The sequence below is a fragment of the Thunnus albacares genome, chromosome 21 (assembly GCF_914725855.1).
Source record: "Thunnus albacares chromosome 21, fThuAlb1.1, whole genome shotgun sequence".
Taxonomy (NCBI): domain Eukaryota; kingdom Metazoa; phylum Chordata; class Actinopteri; order Scombriformes; family Scombridae; genus Thunnus; species Thunnus albacares.
This window is the reverse complement of record NC_058126.1, coordinates 19353518-19370635: the sequence shown is the minus strand read 5'-3', so window position 1 is coordinate 19370635 and position 17118 is coordinate 19353518. Positions and strand designations below refer to the sequence as shown.

The 17118-nt window shown below is 39.2% G+C and overlaps 2 protein-coding genes across 2 annotated transcripts; both read right to left on the bottom strand.

Annotated features, from left to right (window-relative positions):
- Positions 1–2160: 2160 nt before the first annotated feature.
- nrros (negative regulator of reactive oxygen species) lies at positions 2161–7536 on the bottom strand. The gene is made up of 3 exons (XM_044340349.1): positions 7226–7536; positions 5520–5617; positions 2161–4220 (listed from the first exon to the last, which is right to left on the bottom strand). The coding sequence occupies exons 2-3, from the start codon at positions 5610–5612 to the stop codon at positions 2274–2276; spliced, it is 2040 nt and encodes a 679-aa protein (XP_044196284.1). The 5' UTR covers positions 5613–5617; positions 7226–7536; the 3' UTR covers positions 2161–2273.
- A 5467-nt stretch (positions 7537–13003) lies between these two features.
- On the bottom strand, positions 13004–16996 carry fbxo45 (F-box protein 45). Its single transcript, XM_044339884.1, has 3 exons — positions 16115–16996; positions 14219–14575; positions 13004–14038 (listed from the first exon to the last, which is right to left on the bottom strand). Exons 1-3 carry the CDS (start codon positions 16442–16444, stop codon positions 13853–13855), a joined length of 873 nt encoding a protein of 290 aa, XP_044195819.1. The 5' UTR covers positions 16445–16996; the 3' UTR covers positions 13004–13852.
- Between the last annotated feature and the right edge of the window lie 122 nt (positions 16997–17118).

Here is a 17118-nt window from a genome sequence, read left to right as displayed (position 1 = left end):
TCCCTGTATAATTTGTCCCAAAACACCCAATTGTGCACATCCAGAGAATGACTGCAAATCATCCATCAACTGAGCACCAGAATACACTGACTTTGTCTCAGAAAGCTGTTACTAAAATTAACAAAATAATATGTTGTCTTGGCACCTGTTCAGTGAGATCAGGGACACATTTACATTCTGAAATTTCGAACATGTGACCCGGACCACTTCTGCCATTATACATCCACATATATCTACGTTGTATCTACGTTCAGTTGAGATGTACCACAGTATACACCTGCTATCAGAATGCAAATCAAATGACTCTCGTTTGACCACTTCAGTTTGAATTTCACTTCCCCTCACATGTGCATTTATCAGTGAGAAACTGTGACCACTACTTGAAAGAAAAAATCACAGTGTTTCACTCCACACAAGTTTGCAGAGAGGACTGCGGTGTATATTTGGTAACTCGCCACATGTACGGACTCCATAACTGCATCTGAACTGTTTTGAAAAGACAGATCAACTGAATAATTGTCTGTTTGGGAGTTTATTTGTGCTTCACTTAAAGCACACCACAAATTTGACTTGGTGGTCATAATGTGTATAATGTGTTTGGGGTCACATGTGTCCCTGACCACCTCCGAATATGCTTGAGCAATCAAATTGAGTACATTTACACACCATGTTCAGTTAGCTACAAAGCTGTCAAGGTTTGGCAGCCATGTTGTATGAATGCCCTCTAACCTATTTTATATAGCTGTCTTAACGCCTGACCTAATACAGCTGAGTAGTCAAATAAAATTCTCTTGGTCAACAATCTTTGACCAGTGTCAAAGAGTCTTACGCAAATGATGATCTGTTAGCTGCAAGTCTTACCCAATTCTTTCCTAATGTGATAGGGTTCTTAATCTGTTTTATCAGGCCAGTAGCTTCACTTTATCACTCCAGACTCTGTTCTTGCTTCTATTAAGTTACCTAGGCATCTTTATTTTATATCATCTTCAGCTTATTTCCCGATTAAAGCCAAAAACCTCAATTTTCACCCCGAAACACAATATATACCAATAGTTTTGCTTCACAGAAGACTTTCAAGTAGCTAATCAAAATGGATCCAAGTGTGCAGAATGAGTTATTGTTCACACTATTTAAAAATAACTTAATGGTAGTTTAAGATATTTTAACTAGAGACCTTCAAGACACAAGTTTGTTCTTTTATCTCTACTCCACTCTTGCCCTTAGTCAACTGAATTTCTGTATTTCTTTTGATTTTTATCCATTTGATGGCTTACCACTAATCCTCCCTGCCCTGCAGTTGAGCAGTAAAAATCTCACCAACGTCTTTACACTTTTACTATCTTAGCAGCCACTATATAATGTGGAAGATATGTAAACATGATGGTGTTTCAAGGTTTTGACGAGGCTTCTCTCCGGTTTCTCTTTTTATGTTCCAACCACCATGACCCTGAGCATCACCACAGCGGTATTTTGGTTACTTTCTGGTTAAGCCTCCAGCACTCTGCACAGCTACACACTGATCTGCCAACCTTCCCACCCCTGAATACACATACAGACACGGGTAGAAAGTACATTGTTATGCGTATGTGCTGTGCAATCCACGTACACACACAGGTAGAAAGTACATTGTAATGTTTATGTGCTGCGCAATGCTGATGCTGTTCCTTATTTGAGGATATGATGATATCTGTTCAAACTTGCTTAAACATAGTGGCCTGTCACTGCTTTTCTGCGAATTGCAGATGAGCGAGTATTGATATATGTATCCAAAACTGCTCATCATGAGTAGTGACAGTGGAATTTCATGTCATGTCGATGTTACATCTGTATCTCAGTGATGGGAAGGAAACCTCAAACCCCTCCTCTTTGAGATACAGAACTGGGCAGTTGCTGCACATCTCAGCAAAACAGGAAATTTCATGTTTCCTCTGCTGCTTATAGCAACAGCTTGCATCACACTACTTCTGCATATGTTCACACACAAACACACACACATACACCCCCCACACACAGTCACACACACGTATACCCCCATGCACACTCACACACACTAGTCCCACAAGAACTCAGCCACATTTTTACATCAGAGTACCAGGAATATGGTCTGATTTTGAACCACACTTTAATGTACAAAGTATAGCTATGAGAAAAAATTGTTAATAATTCTTGCAGAATTGTTCCTTTATTTCAAACATACATTCTGTTACATATCTCAATAATATACTATACAAAATATGGTCTACTGTGTTGTTTTGTGTAAGGTTTATAAAGTATCAGTAAGATGTAGGCTTCAAACATTTCTTTTTGATTGATTTTTGTAACATTTCGGGTTTGAAGGTGAGGAGAAAAATGATTGAAATGCCCACAAAAGAAAGACAGATAGGCACAAAAAGGAGAATGTACCAGAATATAGATTCTTCGCCTTTATCGTAACACATAAATGACTGGGAATTCTCCACTCTGTGTGTTTGGAAGAGATCCTCACATTCAATGTCTGACTGTCCAACCATATTGATAGTCTTTGTTGTTTGAAATGTCCTGAACCATTCTGTTTGGCAGCAGTTGAACAGATTTCCTGTGAGGAAAACAGTCTGAAGTTTTGGGGCTAATGTATTAGCCTGGCCTGAGGGAATAGTGGACAGTTCGTTGTCCCTCAAATCGAGCAGTTTTAGATCGAGATTTAGGAGTGAAGGGGGAAGCTGGGCAAGAGAGTTCCCCGAAATGTTTAAAGACTTCAAACTTTGGAAATCAGAGAAGTCAAAGTCTTGTATTTGTGTGTTTCCTAAACCTAAATGCTGTAACGTTCTGCTAAGACTTTGTCTTGATTGTTGGACAATGAGTCCAGGGTTATCGGACAGTTCCAAGTGTGTTAGCAACAACCCAGCAAACGCAGACAGTGGAACCCTTTCAAGGTTACATCCCTTAAGGTAAAGCTGCCTTAGGGATACAACATTTGTCCAATCCACACAGGCTGAGATATCGTCTGTACCAGTCTCAGCTTCCTCAGGGAGGCAAATGTCAATATTGTTATAACTGAGATCCACTGATCTGAGGCTTGGCAATGAGGAAAATAATCCCGAGGATAACCGGTCAAGATCATTCAGGCTAAGGTTAAGGTAAGACAGATTGCCAAGAGTGGTCAGTGTACCTTCATCTGCTACAATCTGGTTCAGCCTGTTGTTGCTGACATCCAACTCATACAAGCTGCCAGAGAAATGCTCTGAAGTTAGATTCAAGGTTTCCAGACAGTTCATGTACATTCGAAGTCTGGACAGGGTAGGCATTCTGTGGATGAATCCTTGAGGGAAATACTGCAACTGGTTTACACTTAGGTCTAAAATCTCTAGAGAGGAGATGTCACCGTGAAGACTGTCATTCCATAACTGAGCCGTTACGTTTCTCATATACCTCTTCAGGTTGTAGAACTCAACAGTTGAGGTCGAGTTTGGGGATGTGGCCAGGTGTTCATAAAAATTCACGCTGTTGTGGGATAGGTAAAGGTTCCGCAATTGACTCTGGCTGGGCAAGAAAGGGAAGAAGAGTAGTTTGTTATCTGACAGATCAAGCGTCTCTAGCTGGAAAGTGTCATTGAGGTCTTGTCTAGAAATGAACCACTCAATGAAGTTGTGACTGGCATTGAGGACCACCAGCTGTGTCATGTGGAAATCAGTAAGGCAAGGCAGATCGTTGAAGGCCAAGTTGAGCCGCTGGAGCTTGGGATTGCTGTTGAAGGCACCATCAAGCTCAAACAGGATGTTTCTCTGCAGGTCGAGTTCTTTGAGCTGGTAGAGATCACTGAATGAGGTCTCATCCAGCCTCCGCAAGAGATTTCCAGAGAGATTGAGGTACTCCAGGGATGTTAGATTTTGGAGGAGAGTGGCAGCCATTTCGTCATCAAGCTTATTTTCAGAGAGATCTAAAGATCTAAGCCCTGGTAGCTTCTTTAACGCATGGCTAGTTTCTTGGTAGCCAATATGAAGATTGTTATTTGCTAAATTTAGGCTTTCTAATAATTTTGAGTCTTTAAAAGTGTTTGATTCTATTTTCTCAATGCTGTTACAGGCTAGGCTCAGGGTACTTAATAAGGGGTATTGGAAAAGAGAATTGTCCTGTAGTGTTTGAATGTGATTGTAGTTGAGCTGAAGCTCCTCTATGTTGTCTGGCAGTCCTGCAGGTACAGATGAGAGTTTGCAATTGTTGCACAGAGCTGTTCTTTGTATCTGTAAAAGAAGGGGAGAGTACTTTTTTAAGTTCTTGCATTTGTGTGTTGGAGATTGTTGTCTTCCCAAGATTGTTTGGAGAGAAATGTTTGGGTTAGGGTTTAGGTTCTCCTGAATGCTAGTTCAGCATTAGCTTTTAGACAAGTCCACTATAACTATTTCTTGTGTCAATGTATTTTCACAAAGCTTCTCTAGCTTGTTGACTTATTACTTTGGCAGGTTTAGAAACAAAATCACATGGGCAATTACTCCGTTTTGGGTTCACATCCGTTAGCTTCCTTTTGGCAAAGATTGTATCAAGCTTATTTTTCTAAATCTAGCAAGCCTTTTTTTTCTTTGACATTTATCATTTACAATATTCTGCTGCTCTTAGATCACATAAAAAAAGTTACATAATTGGCTTTTATTGCTTGAGCATCAATTTTATTTTTTTTTTATTTTACATACATAGTTTTTTATTTCTCATTTCTCATTTTTTGTTAGTTGATTTTATACCATTTTCCACTGAGACATACTTAATAAATGGTTTAGAAGTTGTAACTAGGTTTATATTAATGCTAATTAATTAATAATAAGCATTCAGCATTAACACACATAAACCTATGAGAAAGTGAGTAAGTTACAAAAGTAAGTAATACGGGTTTCTTCCACTACAGTCCATGAGTCCATGAAGTCAACTGTTTAAAATGTTATTAAGTTTGGTCTGGGTAGCTCTGGGTCCTCCTGATGAACTGAAGACGTAACTAAAAAGATAAACCTTTTATGCGCGTGTGTTTCCTATTAGTGTGAAAATGACTAATTGTTTGACATTTGTTGACTAATTGTTTGACAGACTACGTACTTACGTATTTCCTGATATTTTTATCACTTTGTCTTGCTGATTAGGCAAAGTGGGAAATATCAGAGCGCACAAAATTCCATGTTCTTGTAATTGTCTGCCGAATACTAACATGAACTGAATCACCATGAATTTTGTATGAGTCACCTGGTTATGTTTATAACACATCTGATATGGACTGAATAAAGCACCAATGTTTAAATGATGGCAAAAAAGAGAGGAAAAGCTAATTGCAATTCTGATTACACATATTATACACAGACACTTCATTTCCCAAGACTGGATTAACACTCTAAGTGCAATATTTATAAAACATTCATAAAACCACACACACAAAAAAAACATTTTTGCCATCAAAGCATATAACATACATACTATATATCCACCTACGTTCCTGTGAACTTACTCAGTTCATTTCAAGAAGGACTTTTATGGAGCTAAGTAAAAGAGAGACAGTTTACCATCGGGCACAAGTTGTGTTGTGGATGACTTGAGAGGATTCTCCACATGTGTAATAAGCAAAACAGGATTGGAGTGATTCCGTGGACTGGCATCCTCACTGTTCAGAAGAAAATAAAAAGGGATGAGACTTTGTATGATGACTTATTTATTTCTATACTTGCAAATCTTTGACAAATATTACAGTATTATTTTGGCAATAGATCATCTGACTTATTCAGCCCATGCCTTTAGCCTCGCTCTCCGTCAGTGTAAAGCCATAGTTACTGTGATTTGCATGTGATGACCAGTCTGGTCTCATGAAATTTTTGTAATGAGCATGAGGTCTTAAAATGCAAATATGTGCTCCGTGCATGAAAACTTGGGGAAATTAATTTCTTCACCAAAAAAGAATTATCAAATGAGCAGAAAGAACCAGGAGAAGCAGACGGGCAGACACATTCAGCCCTCTATTCCCACCTCAAGAACTCTACTTAAATGTTTATTGTTTGGTCATAACTAAAAACTTTCTGCAGTCTTAAGCAAATTATTTCAGTTCTGGTATCCTAACTTTAAATATTAAGATAAAAATATCCCTTGTCAAACATGTGAGAATGGTAAATGGTGAAATGGTCTTTCACAGCGTCAAAATGTAATCCGTACATTATAATCTGCAATTATTTTCTCTTGTAATTGCAGGTTACCTTGTACAATGAAAGCAGTACAGTAAAGGTGAAAGCGGAAAGAAATAATCTGATCGATGTTTTACTTTTACTCTGACTTGGATCCAGTCTCAACCTGCTCTAAATGTTGAGTGTATAATATCATGTTTTATCCTGAGAACAGCAGCTGGACAATTTGGTCAAATTTCCCAAATTTCAACTCAAACCACCGAGTGACACATGCTGTATGTGGAGGCCTTGTGTTCCTTTTTGGCTTGCACGCACTCACACTGTCAATCTTTGCATTTTAATGGAAATAAGTCAGTTTGAGAGGTTGTCATTAATAACCCTCAGTTATTTTTCCTGTCATATGAACAATTCTTCATTTTCTCTGCACTCTACTGTACCATTTTTTCTGCCCTTTTGAGTGTTACTAGATGCGACACAACCATAAAGACATACAAGTAAGAATGGCATAAATTTAACTACATTTACTGTACAGTACGTTGAATACTGATTGCACAATGTACATTTGAGGGTTCTATTCATCAGCATAATGACAAAATATGTGATATGGTCATATAACATTATGACTACTAATGTAAATTTCTGTTTCACTTTATGTTTCTTGACGTTGAGAGACGCCGGTTGGTTTTTCAAACTTTAAATGTTTAACTGTAAGCTACACATACAGTAGCTCAAAGGCACATTACTAATGCATGCAATACGAAGCAATGTTGTCGTAAATAATGATTCAGCATGCATTTTAAGTCACATTTGGAAAAATCCAAATTAACTAGATTTACATGCAAGAACATTCTTTGCAAAAACTAAATGCCATTAATTTATGCATAGAGTATAGAGTAGGTTTTAGCACAAGCACGATTCAAAGTGTGCACAAACGTATCTGATCAATAAGGTAACTTGCTCAAATACACCAAAGACCATTCATGATAAAATATGTTCAACGTTCTTATTTTAGATAAAGCATGCAAATTGCTTCTTTTAGTAGTCTGAGCAGCAGTGCATAGTGCAGTAATAGGTGAGTGCACAGTGCATTTACTTACACTGGTGGTTAGGTGTGGATTTCCCAAGCCACTGACGGTTGATCCCCTGACCATATCGCTGGTTGACTCGCTGTTAAATGCGTTCTCATGTGCGAAGTTCAGCTGCCTTCCTCTGTTCTGACTGAAGCACTGATGCCTTTTCTATACTATTCACGGAAGCAAGCAGTCAACGGAAACCAAGTCACATGGACAAGCTGCAATCAGAAAGAGGTTCTCAAGCCCGGGCCACAGGAAGGCAAATGCAGGCTTTCACAGCTCAACCAGCACAGCAGAGTCTTTTTTTTCTCTTCTTCACAATGCTCACAACAGTAATCTTGATGTACTCTCAGCTAAGCCTGGTAGCACAAGTGCCACCACAAAAACCTAATGAGAACACACCCTTCACACCCTCGGCTCGTTCTGATCATTCAGTCTTCTAGAGAGGAAACCACTCAACATACACACCCTTCCTGCCTGATTTTTCGGCCTGTCACTGCAACAGCAAATACAAAACACACATATACACACTTTGCTATATGGAGGGTTACAATGATCCTAGTGCAGATGTTACATTACATAACTTGGGAAATCAAGAAGATGATTGAAAACCTGATGGACAGTACAAACCATGTCACTGCATCATGCTCTAAGTGAGTAATGGAGAAGTCCTTGAATGTTTTACTTTCAACACATTAACATTTTGCAACACGGCTACTTTAAGTAACCAAGAACCTTCTCCTCACACTTTATATATGTGTCTCTCTGTCTCTCTCACTTTTGTTGTCCAGCTGGCTACATCTTAAGTTCTATTTTGTCTTTAACTCCAGTTGTTAACTTGTCATATGTTTCTCCTAACCCATGGGCGTAAGAATAAGGAATTAGGAATCAGGAAGTGATGGTGCCGTCCTTGAAGAGTTGATTTGTTAGTGATTCCTTCCTGTTTTCACACAGGACATCTCTAGCTCTCACTTCTGACTCTGCTGTAAGTTGAGTGGCAACAAGATTTTCTAATCCAAAAGTTGAGGCTAATTTACTTGGTGGACAGACAGCCGAACACGATTAAAGTACAAGATACCCGGTAGAAAGTGTATGGACACCTGCTGCTCTGTGATGCAGCACTGCTTTGAGTTAAATGCTAACGTCAGCATGCTTAGATGCTCGCAATGACAGTGCTACCATGCTGAAGTCTAGCAGGTATAATGTTAACCATGCTCACCATCTTGGTGTTGCATTTTTGCATGCTCACATTTGCTAATTCACAAATACAAAGTACAGCTGAAGCTGATGGGTTGGGGGATATCATTAGTTTTGCAGGTATTTGGTCATAAACCAAAGTATTGGACACATGGAAATTTTGACCTGATGATGGTGTCAGATAAAAAGAGAGGCTATCACCAAAATGATTACAATTCATCCTGAGGGGAACATGCGTCAATGCCAAATTTCATGGCAAAGGGGACCAAAGTGGTGGATCAACCAATGGGCAGACATTGCTACTAAAAATTTTAAAAATGAAACCAGTTTTCACTGTTACACTTACATCCACTGTTTGGTTTTTCATTTACAGCTATTCTAATTTTGAAACATCAAAGAGAAAGAGAAAGAATAACTACTCCTACGATACAATGTGGGCCCACTGAAAAATATTGCATACTAGAATTAACTTTGCTATATTGACCCGTTGGTCTACTGACAAGTGATGGCAGCACTGCTTCAGATCAGAGACAACGTTAAAAATAAGTACACCACAGAAGTTGAATATTCTGCATTCTCACTCATGCTGACTAAATGTGGGAATTTAAAACTTACTTAGCAGGCAAGTGATTGTTAAATCCCCACTCTTGGAAGATTTCTGACTTGTTAGTAAGATAAAAATCTTCAAACAGGAGACACAATACTTTATTTGTCAGCTCCACCCTAAAGTTGACCAACCAGGTTGACCTCTGCACGGAATAATTGGCTATGTCTTTGTAAATCACCATGTTCACTTCTAGCTGTCTATGACATTTCTCAGCTGTCGCGTGTGTTGTTGTTGTGTTCTGAGCAGATTGAGAGGAAGCAGCTCTCACACAGCTCTCTGGACCTGTATGCTGATGTGTGGATGTACACAGCATACGTGTTAATTCCGAGCACTATTCTGTTTCAGGTTTCATGGTCATATTGAGATACAGCATGGTACGAAAATTTACATTCTATTTTTGAGAGCCAAGAACGTGATGTGGCAGTGGTGGTGTAAAGTCCCATGGGTGAGGGTGTGAGGGGGGGATATGGGAAGTTTCTACCCTGCAGTACAAAAACACCACAGAAATGAGCATTCAACCAAACCAAACTATAATATTGTAGAGCCCTAGTTTCTCAGGTTTAGCACTTTTGAAATTTCCTCTTTCACCTGTTCTTTTCACAGCAGTAGATATACTGTATTTTATTCCTCTCATCCACTTAACATACATAATTAGTTTCATAATATTTAAAGGTGTTGTTTAACTATAAAATTCACCCCACTGCTGCAGGTTATTAAAAACTGATTAAATCTGTAAATGCTTACTTGATATTGCATTTATTAAAAATGAGGGTGGAGAACTTTTATCCTCTTGAGATTTCATGCATTCACACATGATTAGGCTTCTCTGTGGCGTAAAGTTACTTTCATAACATGCACAAACCAAGTGCTGCCCTCTTGTGGATACAGGAATCAATCAAATCGTTTGGGTTCTCAGAACTCCCGTAGGCTTTCTCAGTTTCTGTTGCTTGTGAAAAGGTTGCTCCTCTCCCTTTTCATCAGGCCCTGGTTTCCAGCATTACTAGTGTTTTATGTGTTAAAATTATAATTTCGAAGATTTTCATGTAAATAAATGTCTGTCAAGTCACTATCTATCGCCGAATTAGGTAACACAATGGTAATTGAGCCTATGGCCTACTGATGAAAGCTCTTGCATTTGCAGTATTATGATTATTACGAACCGGGGGGTCAGTGGCGACTTTCCCGCCATTAATTCAAATAAAAAGTGGGGCAGTTAGTGATGTGTTTTCCATCACCCATTGGTTGATCTGCCAGAGAGGGCAGGCGGACCTAACGCAGCAGACTCACTCTTTAATTCACTTATGCTAGCGCAATGTCACACAGCAACACTGTTTAGATCACTGGGAGTGAGGTCGAGTGAGGTCCAAGAACACACCTGCAATTACCGCTAATGCCGTATGGTGCTGCCAAAGAGAACGAAAGGAGATTGTCAAGATTGCCACTTTAACATCCTTTTAAAAGTTTCTAGTGCCGAATAACAGTATCTGCTCTTCGTATGGGCCGGTGGCACTACATCGCCCTTGGAAAATGTCCACTTAAGCAACATTTATACAAAGCTATCCATGAAAAAGTCAACCATGATGAACACCTATAGAAATTCATGCTTTTCTTGCAAGACACTAGCAGCCCAATTTGTGTCCATTCATGCAAAGGCAGGGATATATTCTGGAGGAAAAGTGAAGCTGAGGTATAATTACTGTCAATTCAGCAGCTCTTAAGGGTTGGGCAGTGCTGTAAAAGGCACAGATACTGTTGGAGGCTTGATACTGCAATTGGAGAAATTCAGCCCAAGAGACTGACTGACAGATGGGCATCGTACGATCAAGGATGGAAAGACTGACATTGATAGACAATTTGGCAAACAGACACTCAGGGTCAGAACAAGACAGAATGGCAGGAGACTAGAGAGACAGCTGTATATTAAGATACCCAGACAGGGAAATTGTAGGAGAAAGGGACAAATAGAAAGACATAAAGCAGTCAAGCGCTTAGCATTGGCAGCACATATTCAATCAATCTTTATTAAAAGTGGTAATCCTCTCCTACACTGCTGAGATCACACTGCAACAGAACAGTGTGTCCTGTACTGTGATGTCTTTTCTTTGTATTTCCTGTTAATTAAGGTTGAGTTTCTGTAGGTGCTGTACTTTCTTCTATTTGTTTATTCACCATGGCAATTCAAGCCTATCTTATTCTGTGCATTTCATAACAATCTGCTGCTATTGCTGCTGCCTGTGATATACAACATGCCTCTTTCTGTTCACTGGAGAATGAACATACCAAACATTTTGTGTTTAGAGCAGTAAATGTTAAAAGGTTAACTGATTTGAAAACTATAAAATATAAAATATTTTTTCATATGAACATACTGTATCTTATTGCTTTAAACTTAGATGAGTTGAATGTGTTAATGCTGTTGTGGAAATCTCAGTTTTTGCAATAAATGCTATAAGTGCTACCAATGTGAAGCTTAAAAAGTGTTGTTGATTCAGACTGTAGTTTGTGGTCTTATCAAGTAAATATCCTAATGCAGAAGTGTTTTTCAGTCAGTGTTGCTCAAGGCTGACTGTTGATCTACTAATGCAGTTTTCCTGTTGTGGCATGTTTAGGCTTTTTCCTGCATGGTTTTGTAGTGTGTGCAATACAAAAAGTTCAGAAAGTGGCTGGCTAGCATGTTTTTGCTTCTGAACATTGCTGTATGTTGCCTTGAAAATGTACTTGAAATAGTGAGTAAGACCTTTATTAAAATTGATACATATTGCTAACTAGAATTCAACTTAAAGAGCTACTCCACCCAACTTTACATGTTTAGTTCGGTTTACTGGTCATGAGTTTATTTGAGCTTGAGGCTTGAAATTTTTAAAACAAAACCTGTGTTTAAAACTAGAAATGTGAGGTTTGAAAGACATGGGAAGGGACAGTCTAACAAAAGACACTACTGAGCTGCATTATGGGAAGTGTAGGCTTGACCCATACTAGAGACTAAATGTCAGGATATCTCAACCCTCTGCTGCCTCGATTTTGTCATTTAAAAGAAAATCTCTCTAAAAAGTCCCTCAGTTTTATGGAAGTACACCAATGAATCACTGGAGTACCCCTTTAATGTGACCCACTTATGTATCTGGTCTCATAATTGTGATTTATAGTATTTTTTTAAGTACATTTGCAGCAGGCTGCTCACTAAAACAAATGCATGAATAGGCCTGTGCATTATAAATCAGTATGCACTGTAAAGGTAAACTTATTAAATGACCTTAATCTGCCTGTTATCCAAAATAGAAATGCCACCAGCCCTAAAATGCTTTTATTATACCTATAAATAGCTGATACTTTTGAAATTGATTTCTACAGCCTCTGTTGAGTGCTGAACAAGAATTTACTTTGAGCAGAGCTGCAGTTCAACACATTAGTGCTGAACAGAAAGCCTTGATCTGAAATGTTTTTCCATGCAGTCACTCAGGGTGATGTACAGTATGAACTGCAGATGTTGTTGTGCAATTCAGTTTTACACTGAAGGAACTGTGCCACATTAACAATAAGAGTCCACATGAAGTGTGCAGTATAAACATCTGAGGTAGTTCATCTTGCATATTGGATAATGTGTCTTTTGCATTCTTTGCATATCATTGATGTCCTATCAAAACCATCCATCTCCGAAACTTTCATGGGCTAAGATAAAAATAAAAGCCTTGTCTTCTTCATCTATGAATTTCATTTTTGAGTCAGCTTTTCAGTTTTTGAATGTTCTTCTTTTAAACTTAAGAAATAGGAGAATTTTCTCAACCCATAAAGGAAACTTGGAGATGCATGGTTTTCACTGGACTGCAACAAAATGCAGCTTGAGTTCTTTGGCTCTCAGTCTGCCTGCTGTTGCCTTGTGTTCATATCTTCCTTGGTTATTTTTAGTTTAGGTAGCTGATTCATAAAGAAAGAGGTGGATAAGTGTAGTGTAACTGGCCTGTAACTAACTGATAAACACAAGCATCAAACAATCTCTATTCTAAGAGTGGCACCATGTAGACTTTATTTTCAGGCCGTTTAACCATACAGTATCTATAGTACCATAGATAAAACCAAGAAATAAATAGAGTGTAATACTACAGTAGCACATTAAAAAGGACGCACATTAACATGATACAGGTATATTTTTCACCATTACTGGATGAGTACTTAAAAAGGGCAGATGTTACAGTCTATACGCCAGTATCCATGCACATGCATGACAGGTGGTCGGCATGTCCTCTATGTTTGCCTAAAGTCAAATATAACATCAGGTCACATCGATATGGCATAAAACCTTAACAATCCAGTCATTGATTATAGTTTAACTCTTGTCAACTCATACAACAGCTAGCTTTGATAACAACTACTGTGTCACTTGTTAAAATTATGTCATAAAGTATTTGCCACAATAGAATAGTTTTGGCCTCATTCAAGCAGACGTAAAATCTCAGGTAAATGTTCAGCACTGTAAGTCTGAATTGGATGAAATTAAATTATGTTCCCCTCTCCTGTAAATACAACAGTCCAGCGTCTAAACTGTAAAAGTGGATACTTCCACGTTGGTACAGAAACATGTTTATGGCAGTCCAGACACAATCCTTTTCCCTGTAGTATGTCCAGTATGTCCAAAAACTTTGACTCTGGATTCATGTCGAGCTGTAGTAGAAATGTTAACAGTCCTCTTTATGAATGTGAATAACGTTGCTTGGAAGAAACATGACCACTTGGCCTCCAAATCCTTTTGAAACGGTGCAACAAACGGGGTCGGCAGTACGTCGAATGGAAAAGTCCCGCACTCGCCTGTGGCCTGTTAGTTGTAATTTGCGACACAGGTTATCCTGCATCTAGCCGTCCAGAGGCTTCCCCAGGTACACCATGGTGACTTCAGTGTTTCCATACACTGCAGAAACAGCAGGGAACAAGCACGCTTTGGGCAGTCCACGAAATGCTACTCCAAGAAACTCAAAACCCCTCTCGAAGGCTAACGTCTTGTCATCCATGTCTAGAATCACTCGTATTCTTTCTCCAATCTGTGGACAAACACAATTAAACTGTAGTGTTTGATGACACAAATACAAAATAATAACTTTGGTCAAAAAATATTTCCTGCAATGGTACAGTCATATTTGGATCGGTCAGTCACACATTTTAACACTCCTTCAACATTATTCAAAATCTGATGAGGACACAGTTGTGGCTACATCTCCTACCTGGTATTTGGGTGCATTGTTACACTGTGGGAAATTTCCATTGACCTCCCCATTATGGAGCAGGTTGTTGTCGACCAGGTTCCAGCCCCAACTCTGGTCATCACTGCCCAGCAGGGCCACATAACCCTGGCACTGCATGGACGCCCGCTTCGTGGCAATGCCTATCACTGCCACGGTGCCGAGAGGGCCTTCCCACCAGATCTCCCAGGCGTGCCGCCCCTCTGAAAAGCCGATCTTGCCACGTGCTCCGTCTGTGCTCTGGGCAATGGGGTTGCGGTGCAGGGTGAAACCGTTCTTCTTCACGTAAACATTGCGGGAGCAGTCGTGGGAGCTCAGAGCATGTTGAAAAGCCTTGAGCTGTAGAGGAGGACAGGAGAGGAATTAACAGTTATTGTAGTAATTAGAGAACTCAGGATTTGGTAAACATTCTCTGCTAAATATGGATTCTTGCATGAACAAGGTGAGACAATGTCATGGACTTTGTTATTTACACCATGCAGGACAGAATGTATTGCACCAATCAGGGCTTTGGAGCTTAAAGTCTTTCACAATTCATGTTATAAGCAGATGATTATGGCTGCTAATCACAGTTTGAGATTAATTAATCAATATCTTCCAATGAAAGACTCTATCTATTTGAAATAGATCTTAAGCAGTTTCACTCAAAATTTAAAACTGAATTTTGCCATTTTCAAGTGTAGCATCTGATCTTTTACTGAGGGAATTATTCTAAAAGTGAGGTTTGTTGACCTCCAAGGTTCCTTAAAGAAGTTTCATAGGGCCTCCGGGAAAATTAAGAAGATTTTCATGTCACTGATATCAACTTAAGACTGTCCCATTTAGAGTCTATAAGTATCACTGCTCTAAAACTCTAAATATTTCACTCTTAGTGGGCCTATTATTTACCCCATACGATGCAGACAGTTACACAATAATAAACAATAACCTCACTCTGGGTCCTTTTAATAAAATAGGGGCACATGGTCTAATGTGGGCTACTGACAACACAACAGAACACCTGCAATATTACATTAAACTAAAGATATCTTGAATCAGAACTCACTATATATACTGTATTGTTCTCTCATAATTCCATACACAACCTACTGTGTAGAGGTATGAGGAAACACAAGACTAATCCAATATACATGCTACAGAAGAGAGCTATAAGAATCCATCAGATTATTATGAACCAAACAACAAACTATTTATTAATTTCCACGCTTTAAAATTTTGTTAGTTGATCTTAAAACTGCACAGATAACATACAAAGCACACAATGATTTACTTCCTAACTGTTATCAGAGGCTGTTTGAATTTAGAGAGAGCCAGTATGAATTTAGGGGAATGGGTATGTTTAAAAAAACAAAACAAGGACAAATATATAATCAGATATACATCTGTCAGAGGGGTTAATTTGTAGAATAGCTGTGACCAGGAATTAAGAGTGTGTAGTTCACTTTGCAAATTGAAAAAATGTTTAAAATTGAGGTAGTGAACAAATATAAAACTGAGGTATGATTATTTTCAGTGTATGAAACGTTTGGAACTTTGTGTCGCCTAAACCCAGCAGCGAAAGGGTCGCCTATTAGAATATGTTATGTAAACAGGGTACGTATAATAAGCTTACGTTTCAATATGATTTTGTTTTCCTTTTCATTTAATGCCTTAATGCTATGTATTTATTTCTATGAGAATTCATGTTGAAATTGTTGTTGAAAATTATTGTTAATGAACTGCAATCAATCACCAGCCTACTACTACTACTGTGTCAGGAGATACAGGAGGCTATCAGCCATGTTCCGCGCAGAGCAAAGGTTACACTTAACAGGCAGATTTTTTTTAAATAAAGTTCGTCATTATTCAGGGTTCTCGATGGTATACTGATAAACCTACTTTCCCCTTGTAGGTGGGCAGGTTGCACAGAATGTCCGACCGCAAAGCTTCTTCGCTCAGAGACCGATTGCACAGACTGCGCCACACCTCGCTGTTTTCATCCGCCAGGATATTGTTCCAGTGCCAGCACACCAACGAGCACCGCATCAAGTCGAACATCTCCAGATAGGAGAAAATATGCTCCAGGACTCGAGCTGGCAGCCTCCCGGCCACCCCTGCGCCTCCTCCGGCGGCAGCGGTGTAGGGAGAGCCGGCGGAGCTGCAACTGGCTGCCGCTGCTGCGCCCGAACAGGACGAGCCTCCTCCTCCTCCACCGGCCGCTCCAGACATTACAGCCCTGCTCTTTACCGACGACACCAGCCGACTGAAAAGAGCCACCTTACACCGCAGAATGATTCCTAATATAAGTTAAATGTCAACATTTCACCTATTAAATCACACATAAGTCGCACTGAAACCACAACAGTATGGACCCTACTCTTCCCAGTTCAATGGCTGAATGGAAACGATGCGTCAAGGTCCTAGAAGAGCGAAAACAAATATTACAGCGTTGTCAAAGACACATACAAATAAATTTGTTGACATGTTGACTATTTTAGGGTTGTGGTTAAACAGCTAATTTCAGCTTAGAGATGGTGTCAGATAAATAAGCCCTTGCTGCCCACGTCAAATATATTATTTTTACCTGCAAGGACCGCAGAGCAGCCATAATAATGAGCTCAGTCGCTTTTGCTACGATGTTGCGGTGTTTGGATATTTGACGTTACAATGTTGCGATGTTAAAGTGTAGCGACTATGTAACAAAAAAGCACAAAAAGCTGCAACAAATAAGGATGCAATTGCTTACAAATAAATCATTTAATATATCACTTCCTGTCAGTCGGATTAATAAATTTTGAGACTCATTGTGAATTGAGAAAAATTGAATTTTTGATATGACGTTTAAAAGGGGATAAACACATTTAAAGAAAAGGGAAAAAAGTTACCAGATTAAGCAACGCGTT

Bases quoted from the DNA above. Each gene is read 5' to 3' on its own strand.
- nrros (XM_044340349.1), bottom strand. From the start codon at position 5,612: ATGCCAGTCCACGGAATCACTCCAATCCTGTTTTGCTTATTACACATG. The intron at 4,221-5,519 runs GTAAACTGTCTC...CTTCTTTTACAG, and splicing joins AACACAACTTGTGCCCGATG to ATACAAAGAACAGCTCTGTG.
- fbxo45 (XM_044339884.1), bottom strand. From the start codon at position 16,444: ATGTCTGGAGCGGCCGGTGGAGGAGGAGGAGGCTCGTCCTGTTCGGGC. The intron at 14,576-16,114 runs GTAGGTTTATCA...CCTCCTCTACAG, and splicing joins TGCCCACCTACAAGGGGAAA to CTCAAGGCTTTTCAACATGC. The intron at 14,039-14,218 runs GTAGGAGATGTA...GTTTGTCCACAG, and splicing joins ACAATGCACCCAAATACCAG to ATTGGAGAAAGAATACGAGT.